The sequence below is a fragment of the Nerophis ophidion genome, linkage group LG01 (genome assembly GCF_033978795.1).
Source record: "Nerophis ophidion isolate RoL-2023_Sa linkage group LG01, RoL_Noph_v1.0, whole genome shotgun sequence".
Lineage (NCBI taxonomy): Eukaryota > Metazoa > Chordata > Actinopteri > Syngnathiformes > Syngnathidae > Nerophis > Nerophis ophidion.
Window position 1 is genome coordinate 76,759,517 of NC_084611.1, and position 20,317 is coordinate 76,779,833.

The window sequence follows — 20,317 nt, forward strand, 5'->3', positions numbered from 1 at the left end:
TAGATGCCATCCCATATAGTTGTGTGTTTTTCACCTAAAAAAGAAAGCTTTACCTAAAATATAAACACGTTTTACAATTCAGGAAGAAAAAAAACAACTGCCTAATATTTTGCCACCACAAGGCATTACACTAAAACTTAGACTTAGACTTAAACAAACTCTAATGATCCACAAGAGAAATCGTTCGACAAAAACTGCACTAACATTTTGAGTGGAAAAGGTTTTGCTGACTAAAAGCAATAAAAAAAATGTCATGAAAAATATTGCCGAAAAACTAATTTGATCAAATATTCCTAAATATTGCACAAATATTTAATCAGTAAGGTCATAATAAAATATTAACATTACTATTGTGATTAATAATGAATATGTATTTACAAACCCCGTTTCCATATGAGTTGGGAAATTGTGTTAGATGTAAATATAAACGGAATACAATGATTTGCAAATCTTTTTCAACCCATATTCAATTGAATGCACTACAAAGACAAGATATTTGATGTTCAAACTCATAAACTTTATTTTTTTTTGCAAATAATATGTAACTTAGAATTTCATGCCTGCAACACGTGCCAAAGTAGTTGGGAAAGGCATTTTCACCACTGTGTTACATCACCTTTTCTTTTAACAACACTCAATAAATGTTTGGGAACTGAGGAAACTAATTGTTGAAGCTTTGAAAGTGGAATTCTTTCCCTTTCTTGTTTTATGTAGAGCTTCAGTCGTTCAACAGTACGGGGTCTCCGCTGTAGTATTTTAAGCTTCATAATGCGCCACACATTTTTGATGGGAGACAGGTCTGAACTGCAGGCGGGCCAGGAAAGTACCCACACTCTTTTTTTACGAAGCCACGCTGTTGTAACATTTGTCTTGCTGAAATAAGCAGGGGCGTCCATGCTAACGTTGCTTGAATGACAACATATGTTGCTCCAAAACCTTTATGGACCTTTCAGCATTAACAAGTTACCCATGCCTTGGGCACTAATACACCCCCATACCATCACAGATGCTGGCTTTTGAACTTTGCGCCTAAAACAATCTGAATGGTTATTTTCCTCTTTGTTCTGGAGGACACCACGTCCAGAGTTTCCAAATATAATTTGAAATGTGGACTGGTCAGACCACAGATCACCTTTCCACTTTGCATCAGTCCATCTTAGGTGAGCTCGGGCCCAGCCAAGCCGGCTGCTTTTCAGGGTATTGTTGATAAATGGGTTTGCCTTTGCATAGCAGAGTTTTAACTTGCACTTACAGATGTAGCGACCAACTGTAGTTACTGACAGTGGTTTTATGAAGTGTCCCTGAGCCCATGTGGTGATATCCTTTACATATGGATGTCGGTTTTTGATGCAGGGATCAAAAGTCTGTAATATCATCGCTTACGTGCAGTGATTTCTCCCGATTCTCTGAACTTTCTGATGATTTTACGGACCGTTGATGGTAAAATCCCTAAATTCCTTGCAATAGCTCGTTGAGAAATGTTGTTCTAAAACTGTTCGACAATTTGCTCACAAAGTGGTGACCCTCGCCCCATCCTTGTTTGTGAATTACTTAGCATTTCATGGAAGCTGCTTTTATTCCCAATTATGGCAACCACCTGTTCCCATTTAGCCTGCACACCTGTGGGATGTTCCATATAAGTTTTTGATGATCATTCCTCAACTTTATCAGTATTTATTGCCACCTTTCCCAACATCTTTGTCACGTGTTAATGGCATCAAATTTTAAAGTTAATGATTATTTGCAAAGAAAAAAAAATGTTTATCAGTTAGAACATCAAATATGTTGTCTTTGTAGCATATTCAACTGAATATGGGTTGAAAATGATTTGCAAATCATTGTATTCCGTTTATATTTACATCCAACACAATTTCCTAACTCATATGGAAACGGGGTTTGTAATATAGTTTTAGATATTTGTTTAAGCAAAATTCGATACAAAAAAAAGAACAATTAATCTCCAGCAGAAAAAACTACTATTATGAACCCCATCTCTAGCAGCCACCTGTTTAATGCAGCCAGAGCTCGGTTGGTAGCGTGGCCGTGCCAGCAACTTAAAAGGTTGCAGGTTCGATTCCCGCTTCCGCCATCCTAGTCACTGCCGTTGTGTCCTTGGGCAAGACACCTTACCCACCAGCTCCCAGTGCCACCCACACTGGTTTAAATGTAACTTAGATATTGGGTTTCACTATGTAAAGCGCTTTGAGTCACTAGAGAAAAGCGCTGTATAAATATAATTCACTTCACTTCACTTATTTCGCTCCTAAATGGCACCTTCATGCGTATAGTGGCCATTTTTAGGCAAGTTATACACAAGTTGAATTGATATTTTCGATAATGTGATAAACATACAAATAAAAGCCTTACCCCTTAATAAATGCCTTACCCGATAAATACCTGTCACCCTCTGCAGTTGAGTAACTTTATAATACTAAAGAACCTTTGTCTCTACAATCTTATGATTAAATATTTGTTTCAGGGGACTATCAACAGTAAGCATGCCCACATTTTTAGCAATTCCTCAAAGGGAGAAATTATTGAGAACAATTAAAAGTTGTTTTGATTTTTAACTGCATACTCTTTCATCCAGTGGAAATGTTCTATAGTGAAGGTTTTGCTGTTTTACTTGGACATGCACATAATCCCTCTAATGCTGTGTCCGCTCAATCTGCCTGGTCTTGCATGCATGGCTGCCGCATGTAATCGCCTGCAGCAAATAGGCAATGCACAAGGACATTTTTTTTCTTCTCACTCTTCTATACTATCCGCTATACCGACTCTTGGTATTGGATGCCCTCCTTTTTAAAAAAGCAAGGAATTACAACTTAAAATGGCAAGGGAAAAAAATGATAACATAATGTTGACGCACGTGTTGCGTAACAAGGGGGACATGGGCAGTGATGCCGGAATAATTAGATATAGTATGCCTCACTCCATCCTAGTGGACCTTGACCCACCAGTAGACACATGTATACAGTACATAATATCTCATCTGTAGATATATAATATATCAGTGGTTGTCAACATTTTTTCAGTGATGTACCCCCTGTCAACATTTTTTTAATTCAAGTACCCCCTAATCAGAGCAAAGCATATTTGGTTGAAAAAAAGAGATAAAGAAGTAAAATACAGCACTATATCATCAGTTTCTGATTTTTTAAAATTGTATAACAGAGCAAAATGTTGCTCATTTGTAGTGGTCTTTCTTGAACTATTTAGAGAAAAACATACAAAAATAACTAAAAACTTCAATTATAGATAAAGATTTCTACGCATGGAAGTAATCATCAACTTAAAGTGCCCTCTTTGGGGATTGTAATAGAGATCCATCTGGATTCATGAACTTAATTCTTAACATTTTTTCACAAAAAAATAAATATTTAACATCAATATTTATGGAACATGTCCACAAAAAAATCTAGCTGTCAACACTGACTATTGCATTGTTGCATTTCTTTTCACAGTTTATGAACTTACATTCATATTTTGTTGAAGTATTATTCAATAAATATATTTATTTTTGAATTGTTGCTATTTTTAGAATATTTTTGAAAAATCTCACGTAACCCCTTGGCATACCTTCAAGTACCCCAAGGGGTACGTGTACCCTCATTTGAGAACCACTGTAATATATGAATGCTGATAAGGTCATGAAGTTACATAAGGAATAAATAGTTATATAATTATATGTTTTTACATGTCTGTGTTCTTTAATTGTAAGTATGGTTATTTCCGTGTTTCCTTTTTAGTTCGATAAAACAATGTTTTTTAAATGGACAGACATGTTTAAATTTTGCACGATTAATAGAAAATCCCCAGTTTCGGCTAAGGCACTGGTTCTCAAATGGGGGTACGCTTACCCCTAGTGTGTACTTGAAGGTATGCCAAGGGGTATGTGAGATTTTTTTTAAATATTTTAAAAAATAGCAGCAATTAAAAAATCCTATATAAATATATTTATTGAATAATACGTCAACAAAGTATAAATGTAAGTTCATAAAATGTGAAAAGAAATGCAACAATTCAAGCTAGAATTTTTGTGGACATGTTCCATAAATATTGATGTTAAAGATTTCTTTTTTTGTGAAAAAATGTTTAGAATTAAGTTCATGAATCCAGATGGAGCTCTATTACAATCCCCAAAGAGGGCACTTTAAGTTGATGATTGTTTCTATGTGTAAAAATCTTTATTTATGATCGAATCACTTTGAAGTTATTTTTATATCTTTTTTCCCAAAGGGTTCAAGAAAGACCAATACAAATGAGCAATATTTTGCACTGTTATACAATTTAATAAATCAGAAACTGATGACATAGTGCTGTATTTTACTTCTTTATCCCTTTTTTTCAACCAAAAATACTTTGCTCTGATTAGGGGTTACTTGAATTTAAAAAATGTTCACAGGGGGCTACATCAGTGATTCTCAAATGGGGGTGCGCGTACTCCTGGGGGTACTTGAAGGTATGCCAAAGGGTACGTGAATTATTTTTTTAAATATTCTAAAAATAGCAACAATTCAAACATCCTTTATAAATATATTACTTCAACAAAATATGAATGTAAGTTCATATACCGTGAAAAGAAATGCAACAATTCAAGCTAGATTTTTTGTGGACATATTCCACAAATATTGATGTTAAAGATTTTTTTTTGTGTGAAAAAATGTTTAGAATTAAGTTCATGAATCCAGATGAATCTCTTATTACAATCCCCAAAGAGGGCACATTAAGTTGATGATTATCTATATGTGTAGAAACCTTTATTTATAATTGAATCACTTTTAAGTTATTTGTATATCTTTTTTTCCAAATAGTTCAAGAAAGACCACTACACACGAGCAATATTTTGCACTGTTATACAATTTAATAAATCAGAAACTGATGACATAGTGCTGCATTTTACTACTTTATTTCTTTTTTTCAACCAAAAATGCTTTGCTCTGATTAGGGGTTACTTGAATTTAAAAAAAAAATGTTCACAGGGGGTACATCACTGAAAAAAGGTTGAGAACCACTGGGCTAAGGTACATTGAAGCTCGTAGTTACGAGTAACTGTGAATGCAACACCAGTGGGCGGAGTCATCACAGTCCAATCAGGTGTCGCGGCAATAGACACGTAGAAAACTCTAGCAAACAAACATGGCTACCTCTTGTGAATAAACAGACGTGCTTTGACGTTCAATATTTTGGGACAAAACCTGATAATGGTGGGCATTTTTTTTGTTGGTTTTCATTAACACTCACGTTGTTATTGTTACTTCAGAGTGTTAGGAGCACGTACGAAGCTGTTGAGCTGGTAGACAGTTGTCGCCAACCAGTGTTAAAGTTTGATTTGAAACTGTAATCAAGGCAGCTAAATTGTGATTTATTTTGTGTAATTTCAGGTTGTCGGTGCGAATCCCTGCCCTCTTGGAGACATTCTCCGTGTGAGAGGGCTGCTGGAGCTCAAGTGTCTCCTGGACAGCACAGATGGTGAACTGCACACAATGCAAAATGTTATGAAAATGTTAACTAAGGTTAATGAAGCAGGGCTGCATGGTTTTGAAAATGAAACCCTTTTTTTCTCTCCAGAATTGCGTTTGCGGTTTTTATTTTTCTACCGCTTATTCCCTTTGGGGTGGCGGGGGGCGCTGGTGCCTATCTCAGCTACAATCGGGCGGAAGGCGAGGTACACCCTGGACAAGACTGAGCTTTTGTTTACATCATGCTCTTAAACTGAAGAAATACCAAATACAAATATAAAGTGTATATGGTCTAATGTAATCATAACACAAATTATTAATATTAAAAGTAACCATTTAAAAGGGTATAAACTTTTGTTAACATTTGTACGTTAAATGGAAAGCAATCAACTATTCTTCTAAATAAATACACCCCAAAAAAATTCTGATTGGCAAACACGTCTGTCACTCAAATGCTGGTGACGGCAGAGAAAAAATAACTCCGCTTTTTGGGAATAATTTATCACACTAATTAAAAACTCAATGTTGATTAATTATACAGCCCTATTATGAACTCCTTGTGTATAGGCGCCAGCGCCCCCTGCCACCCCAAAATGGAAATAAGCGGTAGGAAATGGATGGAAGGGTGTATATTATTTTATGTGTAAAGGCCTGTGTCATGATCTGTGGTCTGGATTATGTTTTTGTTATTTTTTGTTACATATTGGACTCTGTTAGTTCCTGCTTGCGCTCCCATTTTTGTTTGGTTACCATGCCGACTTATGATTTTCACCTGCCTCTGGTGTTCGGACCGCGCACCTGTTTCTAATCAAGACCCTTATTTAAGCCTGTCTTTGCCAGTCAGTCGGCCTGGCATCAGTGCTTGTTGTCTTGCGATTCCACAGTTCATGTTGCTCGTTCCATGTCCGATTCCAAGTTTTGCTAGTTATTTGTTTCATGCCACAGTAAGTTTTGTTTGTTCTATGCCATAGTTTGGTTAGTTGTTTTCATGTCTATAGTTTCATGTTCTAAGTTTTTTGCCTTAGCTTCCGCGTGCGATAGGCACGCTTGCCTTTGGGTTGTTTTCTGTTTTTTTTACTTCGTTGAGTGTTAATGAATAATTAAATATGTTCCTACCTGCTACCCTTGTCTGGAATAGTCCGTTTGCATCCCGGGGGAACAAACCCCGCAGCAAGCTGCGCAAACCCCCACGACTTGACAGCCTGACTGACAAATAATGTTTGTATCACTGCCCTGTTCTTCATCCAACTGTAACGAATACCTGATGTTACACCGTATAATTACTTAATGTTTACTTATTATATGTTTACTTTCAGTGGTGCTCATACAAAAAAACATCTCCAGAACATTTGAGAACCTACGCTCACATGTGAACTCGGAATCCTGCGTTTTGAGAGTCCGGGACAGCCCAGTTATTATATGGCCCTACAAAAGTGTTCATGTGACACCAAAAGATATATCTCCAGATACACTTTGTGAAGAGCTGCATCATTGGATACAGTACGTCTCCTACTTTTTACAGGAAATATTTGCCTCAAAGCTGCTTTATTCTCATGATTTTATCTTTTTACTTTTTTTCAGGACAGATGAACAGGACGTTTATGGCAAGAAATCAAAGAAGAAAAGCAAAAAGAGCTCAGGAGCTGTATGTGAACATTTTCTATACAGTAGTACCTCAACTTATGTGCTTAATTGGTTTTGTGATGGGCCTCTTAACTCAAAACCTTTGTATCTCAAATCAACGTTTTCCATTGGAAAATGAATTGAAATCAACTTAATTGGTGATTGGCATCTCTAAAAGAGCATACTTTGAACATTTAACGTGCCTTTTTTAAAATTAAAAACTTACTTTTGGATTAAAAAATGTCTTATGAAAAACAATACAATAGACCGCTGGTCTCCAGAAGGGGTCTGCAATCCCCAGGGCGTCCACAGAGGTACTGCAATTCTTCCAAAAAGTAAATGTCCTAAAGGCCTACTGAAATGAGATTTTCTCATTTAAACTGAAATAGTAGGTCCATTCTATGTGTCATACTTTATCATTTCGCGATATTGCCATATTTTTGCTCGAAGGATTTAGTAGAGAACATCGACAAAAAAGTTTGCAACTTTTGGTCGCTAATAGAAAAGCCTTGCCTTTACCGGAAGTATGTGCGCGTGACGTCACGAGTTGCAGGGCTCCACACATATTCACATTGTTTTTAATGGGAGCCACCAGCAGTAAGAGATATTCGGACCGACACAACGACAATTTCCACATTAATTTGAGCGAGGATGAAAGATTTGTGTTTGAGGATATTGATAGCGAAGGACTAGAAAAAAAAAAGGCAATTGCATTGGGACGGGTTCAGATGTTTTTAGACACATTTACTAGGATAATTCTGGGAAATCCCTTATCTTTCTATTGTGTTGCTATTGTTTTAGTGAGTTAAATAGTACCTGATAGTCGGAGGGATGTGTCCACGGGTGTCTTGAGGCCAGTGTCTGAGGGAAGTCGACGGCAGCTGTATGGACGGCGCAAGCTCAGCTGATCTCCGGTAAGAGGCGACTTTTTACCACAATTTTCTCACCCAAAACTGCTGGTTGACATTTGGTCGGGATCCATGTTCGCTTGACCGCTCTGATCCATAGTAAAGTTTCACCTCCGGGAATTTCAAACAAGGAATCACCGTGTGTTTGTGTGGCTAAAGGCTAAAGCCTCCCAACTCCATCTTTCTACTTTGACTTCTCCATTATTAATTGAACAAATTGCAAAAGATTCAGCAACACAGATGTCCAAAATACTGTGTAATTATGCGGTTAAAGGAGACTACTTTTAGCCGCGAGTGGTGCAGCGCTAATATTTCCTTACAGCCCGTGACGTCACGCGCATGCGTCATCATTCCGCGACGTTTTCAACAGTAAACTCCGCGGGAAATTTTAAATTGCAATTTAGTAAACTCAACCGGCCGTATTGGCATGTGTTGCAATGTTAATATTTCATCATTGATATATAAACTATCAGACTACGTGGTTGGTAGTAGTGGCTTTCAGCAGGCCTTCAAAATACACATTAATATTGAGTCAACACTCTGCCATGTAGTTGAATGTGAGTAAATAATAGTGGGAATAAATAATTATATTCATGTTAGCATGTAAGATGGTTAGCGATTAGTGTTTATTATTAGCTAGCGATGAACGCCCTCGTTGTCAGCTTGCGATTGGCGCGCTAGTTGCCAGCTAGCTATTAGCGGTACAACACTGTTGTTATTTGAGTATCGTTAGTGATTGCACGATAACAAGTTACTTTTAGGACCAGTTTGATGTAACATACAATCCACATTTTCTCCAAGACACCTAAGTAAGGGTTCCCTGCTGCTTCTCCCAAGACGTTTGGCGCTCCTTGGCCTGGAAAATATTGAAGACCCCTGCAATAGACCCAAAAACTATGATAGTTTTTATGTAATAATAATGTACAGCATTTACATTCGAGAGTGGACAATCGCTCCTTTCAGCTGCTTTGCTGTCAAATACACCAACGGCAGCTTCTCCACATTTTCATAGATACATGTCTGCCATTTAGAAAGGATTTCATCGTCCTTGCTTGTAATTCAGATGTTTGCTTTTTTTTTTTTTAATCTGAAAACACTCTTAACTAGGGGAAATATTGAATTAAGGTACAACTGTATTTGACTTGTCTTTCCAGCTGTATTAGAAAAAAATATAATGTCTGCCTTTTGCCATTTAGAGACTCATCCTTCTTAACCTGATGATGGACGTGACAAAATCAGGTCCCCTTCCTGCACCAGTCCTCTGCAGAACCCTCCAAAAAGCCCACTTCCTGTCTACCACGCTTCCTTTAGACTGTGTCGTCTGCATCAGCCCCGCTGACACCATCAAAGAGTGTGTACCACCCTTCAAATATGACTTTCCCTATTCAACGTTTCTAAAGCCACTACCTCGTTACACAGTGCCTGTGAGCGCCTGTTGGAGGCGCTAACGAATCAGCTGTGTGAGATGGAGCAAGAGATGCTGCGCCACATGGAGGGAACAACGCTGGCTGTCCCCGAGCCGTTCCACTTCCTGCTTCCAGAGGCCAAAGAACTGGTGACAGTGTTATATCCTGCAGGGGTGCCGGAGAGCCAGCTGGAGACCCAGCGGAAGGTATGTTAATCACAGAGACGCAGCGCCTCACCAGATCCAGCAGATGGTGTTGTGGTTAATTTTTTATTAATTTTTTTCTTACTTTTCAAAATAAAACGTTTACTTAGTTTTTGACTGACCAAAGGGGCTCTTGCCGCCTTCCTGTTTAGCCTTGTTTATTTCCATAGCAATGATCATAATACTGTACAATAAAACTATACTTATTTGCCGCAAGTGAGCTTCAAAAATAAAATTTTGTAAGACACACTACAATAAAGGCAACAGAACTCAAGTTAACATTCACAAAAAACGGTGCCCCCTGCATTTTAACAAAACAATTTAGCAACTTATATTAATTTGTTGCTCTAAAATATTTAGATTTTGATGTAAAAGAAGTCTAATGAAAAATTACCTTTTACTATCATTTGTAGTTGCGGCATTGTTGTGATAATCTATTTCCTAAAAGTAAATATTGCTGTTTTTTTAGACAGCGATATTGTAATATTTCAATTAGGGATGTAACGATAAGAAAATGTACTACCAGGATCTTTGTGAAAAAAATGATCATGGTTATTATTATTATCGTAGCATTAGTGTTGAATATGCTTAAGAAGTACACTGGAATCTTTTGACCAAGTTACTTATAAGTATAGTGTTAAAAAAGCCTCTACTTTGCATTTTTTGTGTTTCATTTTCTTCACTGAAAGTGTTTTAGTCTTCGTATTTTATCTGTTTGAATAGCTTAGCTTTTAATGTTTTATAATTTGTTTGTACTGTAGCACTTTAAGATTTATTTAAATGAAAAGTGAATAACAAATAAAGGGTATTATTATTTCTGGTGGGCGTTGTGGCATCCTACGCTGTTCAGCAGTCCTTGAATGCACCGAAAAAACCCTTTGTCTAGTCGAATGAGTATAGAAGTATCACTCTTTTCTGCGAGAGCAGAGTTTGTAAGTTCAATGTGCACAATCAAATAGCTTGGTTACTCAGAAAGTAATGCGTTAATATAAATTTAGATAAGGGTATACCGTTTCTCAATGGGGAAATACGTTAATGTTTCTTGTTTTCATGTTAGAATTTAAGCTTAAAAGCTGGCTCTAGTCAGTCCATGAGTTTATTAAAGTGCAGTTATCAATCTATTGAGTTCTATCATTTTAATTCAAAGCGGTCAGGAATTTTACCGTGATTATCATCAATACTGTTTATTGTTACAACTCTAATACCAATATAATGCTTTTTAAATGTTGAGTAATTGGTATTATGAATACTGTACAGTTGAATACAGACTCTTGCATGTTTTCTTTTTCCTCTGCCCAAGTAGGAATTTCATCAACGCTTTGAGCTTCCAGAGGACCGGCCCTATTTTAGAAGAGCCAACGCTTATCACTTCCCCAATGAGCCCTACAAGGACGGTTACCTCCGAAACCCTCACATGGCTCTCACACATCCAAACCTGGACGACGGGAAGGTAAACCACTTTTAACATGACACGAGAAAAGCACACAGAGAATCTCTAAATAGTAAAGAATCCTTTAAAAAAATCTCCTGAATGCAGGCAGTGATCCACTGATCCAGACTACCTCAAAAAATCAAATCACTTGTTCCTTATCCTATTTCTGACATTTCCTGAAAGTCAATCAAAATCAAAATGACTGACCTGGCGAATACATAACCTCCTGGCGGATGTAATGATGGCTGCTCTCTGGAACAGCGGCCCTTACTGCATGTTTTTTTCCCCTGTGTGTTACAGGTGTACTTGGTCCAAGGAGTCTACAGTTACCATCACTACATGCAGGACCGCATGGACGACAACGGCTGGGGCTGCGCTTATCGATCCCTCCAGACCATCTGCTCCTGGTTCCAGCAGCAAGGCTACGTGGAGCGACGCGTGCCCACTCATAGGGAAATCCAGCAGGTAAGGAAAATCTGAGAAATGTGTGTTTGTATTTATTTATGTAGGATTACCTAAAAACTACCTCTCCCTGTGACTTAATTATTCCCTCCTTAAGTTCACCATGTTGGAATTGCGTCAATTCAAGCAAATTCAACCAATACTAAGTGAATTAGTGCCGACCTGTGTGACGTCCCCCCCCCTATCATTGCAAATCTACAAATTATGCTGCCATATGTTTGCGTGATTGTACTTTGTGCTGGTTTGTGATGTAAAAAATTCCGTTTGTGCTATTAGGATTGTTGTTATTCTAAAATACATTTTCTGACTAGTGACGGGGGGGTCTGGATGACGTCACTAGTCAGAAAATGTATTTTAGAATATCCATAAAACCTTAACGGCACAAATTAATTTTTTCATAGCACAAACGGATGGCAGTGTTATTTTAATGATTGCAATGATATGGGGGGCCAACTTCACACCCGCAATTTTCCTGCACATTTTGAATAATTAGCGTTATTTATGCCAATCAAATTTGTCTCTGAGTGGGACTCAAACAGCAGGAACAACGTGTACATCAACTCTTATAAGTCAAACTGCACAATTGTCATCGTCCCGTTTAGCTCAGACTTACTTCCATTCAGCCTTCTGAATAATGTTGTATAAAACATGTACCCGGTACTTCCTAGTTTACATGCAGTTATGAATTTATTTTACCTTTTTATCTGGGGTAAGGCAATTAAAAACATATTCTTATTTGCAATGCTGACCTAGCAACGAGGCAACATTTACATGTTAGAGATGTTGTGTGATGATAATCTTTCGTCGTCGCTCATTTACCAACAAAAATTTGCGCTGTAGATCCCTCAACATTTCATAAAAGCTCTTAACGTGCGGATGTAAATGTGTTGGATGATAAAGTGAAGTCACTTATATTTAAATAGCGCTTTTCTCTAGTGACTCAAAGCGCTTTATATAGTGAAACCCAATATCTAAGTTACATAGACAACAAAACAACCTGAATACATTTTTAAGATGGACAGACACTTTTCAAGCGTAAAACATACACAGAGAAGGCCTGCATTTTGTAAACAACGGAGCAGGCAGCGGACAATAAGGAAGCCGTAGGTGGTGGGGGTTTTTTCTATAATTTTAAAATATGTTTTAGTTACAATGAATTAAAACAGAAGAGTAAATTGACAATGAGCTCTGAATATGTGCTTTTACTGCCATCTACAGTCTGGGTTGATAAAAAAATAAAACATCAATTCACTATTTGTTTCCCTGTTTTTGTTGAACCCCTGTGCTTTTTGAGGTTGAGGTTACAAGCAACACTTAAAACATTGATGACAAATTCATAAAATCACAAGATGACTTCATTTTATTGAAAAAGAATAAGCAACTTTTAAAAAGCTGCCGCAAATTCAGTAATTTTTGGTCGCATCAATCACAAAAAATGCCTGCGAAATCCTGCAGGGACTAAGTAATACACAACATAGACAACCCTGTACTTTGACTGTTAATGGTTGAGTATAAAACAGTGATATGGTAATTTTATGGCATTTTGAAACTGTTGTTACAAAGAAAGGCAAATATGGAATACTGATAAAAATATAACCAATTAAGTGCCATTCTAATAATTTTTTTTGTTTATATTTCCAAGTATTTGATGACTCGTCTCTGCAGGCTTTAGTGGATGTTGGAGACAAACAAGCCTCCTTTGTGGGCTCTCGCCAGTGGATCGGTTCCTTTGAGGTCCACGCAGTCCTCAACCAATTACTCGGGGTGACATCCAAGATTATGTTTGTGAGGTAAGGTTTGTGTGATGGATTTTATGACAACCACACCTGGAGCAGAGCTGCCAACTCTACCCCAAATCTCCCTCGCCTACCGGAACCATCAAAAAGTTTCCAGAATTCTGATGCTTTTGCGTGTCTATAAAATACAGTAGCTTTCTCTTTATGGAACAAAGGTGTTACTGTCAGCTTCAAGCATGCAAAAAAAACATCCGCCAGAAAAACCTCAAGGATGTTCTTTTAATCGCCAATGCGTGTTATGAGTCGCATGCATGTGTGACTACTGCAGCACAAAATAAAACCAATCATATTATATAAGGTGTAAAAGCAAGACATCATTTCTTATGACAAACAAAAGCTCTGTTTTACCGGTCCAAAAACAAACACTGAACTCCCAAATTATAGCAGCTGTGCTGATCTGATCATATATTTATACTGTAGATTTATATGATGCATGCTTGTGTTTTCAGTCAAGGGTCTGAGATGGCGACCAAAGGAAGAGAACTGGCTAACCACTTCCTCACTGAAGGGACCCCTGTGATGATTGGTAAGGTCTTTTTGATACAGCGATTGTTAAGTACATTTGTTTGTCTAACCCTCAGGGGATAAAAGCTGCCTTTTTTTTTGTCCTTTCATGAATTTATTGGTGTATTTTGGCTGGACTTTTGTTGTTACTCCATTATACAGGATTTGAATTGATAAATGTCAATGTGAAAATCTTTTCACAGGTGATTGAAACATGGGCAGTTATTATTTGACATATCCGAAAGCAAAGCAGTTCTTTATTTTTCAAAAAGCACAAAAAAATGTGTATACCGTATACATTTTTTTCCTTTTTCACTCATATATCTTAAAATGCCAATTAAATAGAACTCTTAAAAGGGTAAAAAAAACCATACAATCGTTAATAGTTTTCTTTAGAACTGAAGTTTATTGAGAACTTTGAGGGGGGAAAAGTATTTTTTTCTTTTTGACTTTTAAGCCAAAAATATCATTAAAATTTGATGTTTCTAGAGGATTACCAGTATTGCATAATTGCAACAGTTCAGCCTGAATGCCAGGCATCATGTTTGGAGGAAACCAGGCGCCGCTCATCACCAGGCCAATACCATCCCTACAGTGAAGCATGGTGGTGGCAGCATCATGCTGTGGGGTTGATTCTCAGCAGCACAAACTGAGGGACTGGTCAGGATAGAGGGAAAGATAAATGCAGCAATGTACAGAGACACCCTGAAGGAAAACCAAAACTTCTCATCCAACCTTATGGAACTTGAAAGGTGCTGCAAAGAGGAATGGGCGAAACTTCCCAAAGAAGTGCCAAGATTGTGGCATCATATGTAAAAATACGAAAAATGTAATTGCTGCTAAAGGGGCATTAACAAAGTATTGAGCAAAGGCTGTGAATACTTATGTATGTACAATTTTTAATACATTTGCACATTTTTAAAAAACACCTTTTCTCATTGTCATTATAGGTTGTTGAATGTAGAGTTTTGAGGACAAAAAGGGATTTATTCCAATTTGAAAAAAGGCTGTAATGTAAGAAAATGTGGAAAAAGTCAAAAGTGCACGTATATCTAATACAAACCAACACAGGTAATTTACATATAAAAATGTTATTTTTTTCAATTTTTTTTCCAGGAGGGGGGGTCTTAGCCCACACAATCCTGGGTGTTGCTTGGAGTGAGACCACCGGAATGATTCGTTTTCTCATCCTGGACCCTCATTACACAGGAGCAGAGGACTTGCAGGTCATCACAGACAAGGTATGGATTGTATAATAATTCCTGTTGCTCTGCATGTTTTCATTGGAAACATTGTTGACCAATCAACTGTCTAACTTTTCACGTAGGGCTGGTGTGGCTGGAAAGGACCTGAGTTTTGGGATCAAGGCGCATATTATAACATGTGTCTTCCTCAGAGGCCAAAGGTCGTATGAGTAGGGATGCATTGGTAGTTTTTGGTACCGGTTACTAATTGGGTCAGTCCAGAAGGATCATTATGACTCTGAACCAATGAGACGGCTATGGGTACTTTTTTATTTTTTCCGTCTGACAGTCGTAATTATGACATGCTGTCACATTCACTTGAGGTGCCGCTGCTACGCATAAAAAAAGACACGTGTAGGATCTGATCCATTTGGAATAATCACAAATATGGAAGCAACGCCACACAAAAGTCTGTAACACAACAATATTTCTTCCGCAAAAGTTCCTTAAAGTCACGCACGCTAAAACTTTACTCACGACCACCGCTGCCGCACTTAATCAACCGTTTTCGTAGGGATCCAGTAATCCACAGGCCAATTTTAATCCACTGATTAAAGTGAAAAAATTATAGCTACTGTCACGCCATCACGTCGTGTTTGCAGGGCTATCAAAACACACCTTGCTAAATGCAAACCCACTGATCATGCTAATAGATTTTATTGATTTTTATATCAGATAGATGGCATGTAAAAGATCTGTGCTCTGCACACGTATATCATATATAAATATCATATCTACCTGAGTGTAATTGTAAAAAGCAGGACATCTCTGCTGTGATATATTACATGATGTTGGTGATGTACAACCTCTTGCTGATAAAAATTGGTAATAAAAAGGTATTTTTTTACATCGTTATTTACGCCGATAATTACATATAATATTGTATTCTATATCGATAAAAAAAATCGATATTGGTATTAATAGTAATAATGGATTAGATTTATATAGCGCTTTTCTAGACACTCGCTTCACAGAGAAGTGAGGACCAGTCATTCTTTCACACCTTGTGGTGGTAAGCTACTTTCATAGCCATAGCTGCCCTGGGGTAGACTGACTGAAGTGTGGCTGTCAGTTTGTGCCTACGGCCCCTTCTGACCACTACCCATCATTCATCATTCATTCACCAGTGTGAGCGGCACTGGGGGGAAGTTTCAAGTGTCCTGCCCAAGGACACAACGGCAGTGATTTGGATGGAAAGAGGCGGGGAGCGAACCTGCAACCCTCAAGTTTCTGGGATGGCTGCTTTACCCACTATGCCCCTATTAATAAAATCTTAACGAAAGACATCTCCACATATGAGTGTTTTGTTCACATGTTTTAAGAGTGAACAGAACCAATAGGCCGTAGAGAAATCAGGAGGCACCACAATGGTAATAAAAAAAAAATCCCCTTCAGTATGAATAAACTAAAACTAGTTGATGCTTAAATGTCATGCAAAGTCCAATTGATATTACTATTAAAATCTTAGTATCAAAAAAGTCCTTCTCTGCGCCATCTTCTTCCTTCTCCTTGTCCTCTTCAAGCTTGTCGATACCTGCGTGCTCTTTGAAGAGATGTAACTGCAATTGTGTACATGTCAAACTAAACTCTCCAGATGAAGAGGGGGAAAACAGTAAATACTTTAAGGACAGTAAAGATTTGTGATGTTTTTACATCTGGCTCGCTCGCCAATTACACGTTGTTAGTAATACTTCTGAACATGGCATTCCCACGGGACATATTAAACTGCAATAAGTTTTTGCATCCGCCCACCTACATTTCCCTGTAATGACAATAAAGTTGTATATTATGCATAACAACATGCAGAACAATGGTATATGGTTATACATGCAGCATAACAGACTGCAGTACAATGCTATTTGATTTATTTTGTAAACATGTACAGTAATCCCTTGATTATAACTACTAATTGGTTCTAGGCAAATGCACCTGGGGATAGGTTGATTGGCAACACTAAATTGGCCCTAGTGTGTGAATGTGAGTGTGAATTTTGTCTGTCTATCTGTGTTGGCCCTGCGATGAGGTGGCGACTTGTCCAGGGTGTACCCCGCCTTCCGCCCGATTGTAGCTGAGATAGGCGCCAGCGCCCCCTGCGACCCCAAAAGGGAATAAGCGGTAGAAAATGGATGGATGGAAGTAGTAATGATTTATATGTATTTTTATATGTATACCATAATAAAAAAACTGTTAACGGCATCTGAATATATTATACATTATGAAAATCCTCTGAACCTGAAATAACACTCACATAGTCACTATACAGTTTACACCCATTTAATCCTATAAAGTAATGCTGGCTGAGGCTGAGCCAACCAGGGGCCACTAAACTAAACAGCACGTTCTTATGCTTTAGCCCCAAAGTACATACAATATGCATATTAAATTCTACTATATGACGAGGGAAGACTGTACAATAAATTGCAGATGGACGTCATACAACATTTCACCTCGGGTGCCGCATTTGCTATACTATGCAGTTTATTCAGTAACAAATAATAAATTGGAAAAATTGATAGAAACACTACAGAAATAAGGGCATGATTTTTTTTATCAACAATACATTTAATAATATAAAGAATCTTTCTGGGTTAATGCCAAGAAGAAACTCTTAAGTAGTTGTAGTTAGTCGGATTAATTAATATGTTTGATATAGTCTCTGTTTGCATTAAATTCAATGCAAGTTGTCATCTACAACTATGTTTTATCCAATTGGTCAATCCTAAGAATAAATTCTAAAATCCTCAAAAGACATGTTTCCAGTATTGTCAATATTTTTTCGCATGAGTCCAACTTTTTTCAACTGTAAGTGTAAAAATGTCAATAACTTTTAAATTGGAACATCTGTGGGAAGTCTGCATGTTCTCCCTCCCCTTGCGGATTAAATAATATACTGTATATATTAATTTACCATGTTTTGCAGTAAGGGTTTGGCAGTTTAATGTTGTCCTTTCATCCCTATCCTTATTACATATGTATTATGTATCTTGAAAATAAGTAGCAATAACACCAGACAGTATTAGGTGCACTTGCCCAATCTGCTTGATGGTATTTTCATATTAAAGTTTTCCAGTGTTTAGACAGGAATTAGCATTATTATTAATAGTGACAACAGTTTAAGATGTTGTGCCTATTGTATACAGCACAACAAAAGTGGCTTCTTTCTTTTTTTATTAGAAATGTGACATTCATGAACGAATCGAGTCTTTTAAATGGCTCTTTCAAGTGAACAATGAGAACCGATTCCCAGTTGGAAGTCGTTTTGTGTATGCCACAAGACCGGCAACTGGACTAGAAAGTGAGTCATCTTACAAAGAAAATATATAAATATATTTAGATATAAAATATACTGTATCTGTCTGTTTTTATTGTTAAGTTATCATGCCATGATTTTATCATTCAGGCCCACTTGGGAATATATTTTCCTCCATGCGGCCCCTGAGCTAAAATTTATTTGACACCCCTGGTCCAAGCCAGCGTTTTTCGACCACTGTGCTGCAGCACTCTAGTGCAGTGGTTCTCAACCTGTTTTCTGTTAAAAATGTTTTAATTGGAGTAACCCCTAATCAGAGCATTTTTGCTAGAAAAAAAGAGATAAAGAAGTAAAATACAGCACTATGTAATCAGTTTCTGATTTATTAAATCGTATACCACTGCAAAATATTTCTTATTTGTAGTGGTCTTTCTTGAACTCTTTGCGGGTAAAAAAAGATATAAAAATAACTAAAAACTTGTGAAAAATAAAGAAGTGATTCAATTATAAATTAAGATTTCTACACATAGAAGTAATCATCAACTTAAAGTGCCCTCTTTGGGGATTGTAATAGAGATCCATCTGGATTCATGAACATAATTCCAAACATTTCTTCACAAAAAACAGATATCTTTAACATCAATATTTATGGAACATGTCCACAAAAAAATCTAGCTGTCAACACTGAATATTGTATTGTATTTTTTTTCACAGTTTATGAACTTACATCTATATTTTGTTGAAGTATTATTCAATAATTATATTTATAAAGGATTTTTGAATAGTTGCTATTTTTAGAATTTTTTTTTTAAAATCTCACGTACCCCTTGGCATACCTTCAAGTTCCCCCAGGGATACGCGTACCCCCAATTGAGAACCAGTGCTCTAGCATACCGTGAATCTGGTGTGCCGTGAAAGATGTCATTTCACCTAATTGGGTTAAAAATATTTTTTTGCAAACCAATAATTATAATCCGCTAATAATGTGCCATTGTGGAGTGTCTGTGCTGTTTAGAGATCAAACTCTTCCATATCAGTAGGTGGCAGCAGGTAGCTAATTGCTGTGTGGATGTTGGGAACATGGTTTGTCGTGATCACAATATGCAGACAACAGCAGGAGGCAGGGTGCAGGTAAAAAGGTATCTAAACCAAAAATAAAAGGTGAGTGCCGCTAAAAAAAGGCATTGAAGTTTAGGGATGGCAATGCAAAACGAAACTAAAACTGAACTGGCTGCAAAGTAAACAAAAACAGAATGCTGGACGACAGCAAAGACTTGCAGCGATGGAGCAGCAGACAGCGTCCACAAAGTACATCCGTACATGACATGACAATCAACAATAAAATATAAACGCAAGACAACTAAAACTGCACACAGGAAAACGCCAAAATAAGTCATGGCGTTATGTGACATGTACTTTGAGACAAGAGCTATAGTGATGCATGCTTGGTTTTGGTTCGAATGTATATCCAACAATTGCAGAGAACGACTTTTTATTGTCGATATCGGCTGCTGAGCTTAATTTGTTTATGTTTTCAGCTAGTGGTGTGCATTGGGATTTTTTCAATTAAAAAAATGTGTCTTGGCTCAAAAAATTAAAAAAAAAATCCGGCCTAAGCCATCCATCCATCCATTTTCTACAGCTTATTCCCTTTGGGGTGGCGGGGGGCGCTGATGTCTATCTCAGCTACAATCGGGCGGAAGGCGGAGTACACCCTGGACAAGTTGCAACCTCATCACAGGGCCAACACAGATAGACAACATAAGCCAGTGGTTCTCAAATGGGGGTACGCGTACTCCTGGGGGTACTTGAAGGTATGCTAAAGGGGTACGTGAATTTTTTTTTTTTAATATTCTAAAAATAGCAGCAATTAAAAAATTATTTATATATTTATTGAATAGTATTTCAACAAAATATGGATGTAAGTTCATAAACTGTAAAAAGAAATGCAACAATGCAATATTCAGTGTTGACAGCTAGATTTTTTGTGGACATGTTCCATAAATATTTATGTTAAATATTTATTT

At 37.3% G+C, this 20,317-nt stretch overlaps 1 protein-coding gene across 1 annotated transcript; it reads left to right on the forward strand.

Annotated features, from left to right (window-relative positions):
* Nucleotides 1-5,091: 5,091 nt before the first annotated feature.
* Nucleotides 5,092-18,369, forward strand: ufsp2 (ufm1-specific peptidase 2). Its single transcript, XM_061911886.1, has 12 exons — nucleotides 5,092-5,207; nucleotides 5,385-5,472; nucleotides 6,779-6,962; nucleotides 7,044-7,107; nucleotides 9,190-9,344; nucleotides 9,413-9,605; nucleotides 10,906-11,052; nucleotides 11,335-11,499; nucleotides 13,162-13,286; nucleotides 13,742-13,818; nucleotides 14,913-15,037; nucleotides 15,124-18,369. The coding sequence occupies exons 1-12, from the start codon at nucleotides 5,205-5,207 to the stop codon at nucleotides 15,208-15,210; spliced, it is 1,413 nt and encodes a 470-aa protein (XP_061767870.1). The 5' UTR covers nucleotides 5,092-5,204; the 3' UTR covers nucleotides 15,211-18,369.
* The last annotated feature ends 1,948 nt before the right edge of the window (nucleotides 18,370-20,317 follow it).

What these genes read in the sequence shown, in the direction of transcription:
- ufsp2 (XM_061911886.1), top strand. An exon ending in CAAACCTGGACGACGGGAAG is followed by an intron (nt 11,053 to 11,334) that starts GTAAACCACTTT and finishes TGTGTGTTACAG; the next exon opens with GTGTACTTGGTCCAAGGAGT. An exon ending in TGCAGGTCATCACAGACAAG is followed by an intron (nt 15,038 to 15,123) that starts GTATGGATTGTA and finishes CTTTTCACGTAG; the next exon opens with GGCTGGTGTGGCTGGAAAGG.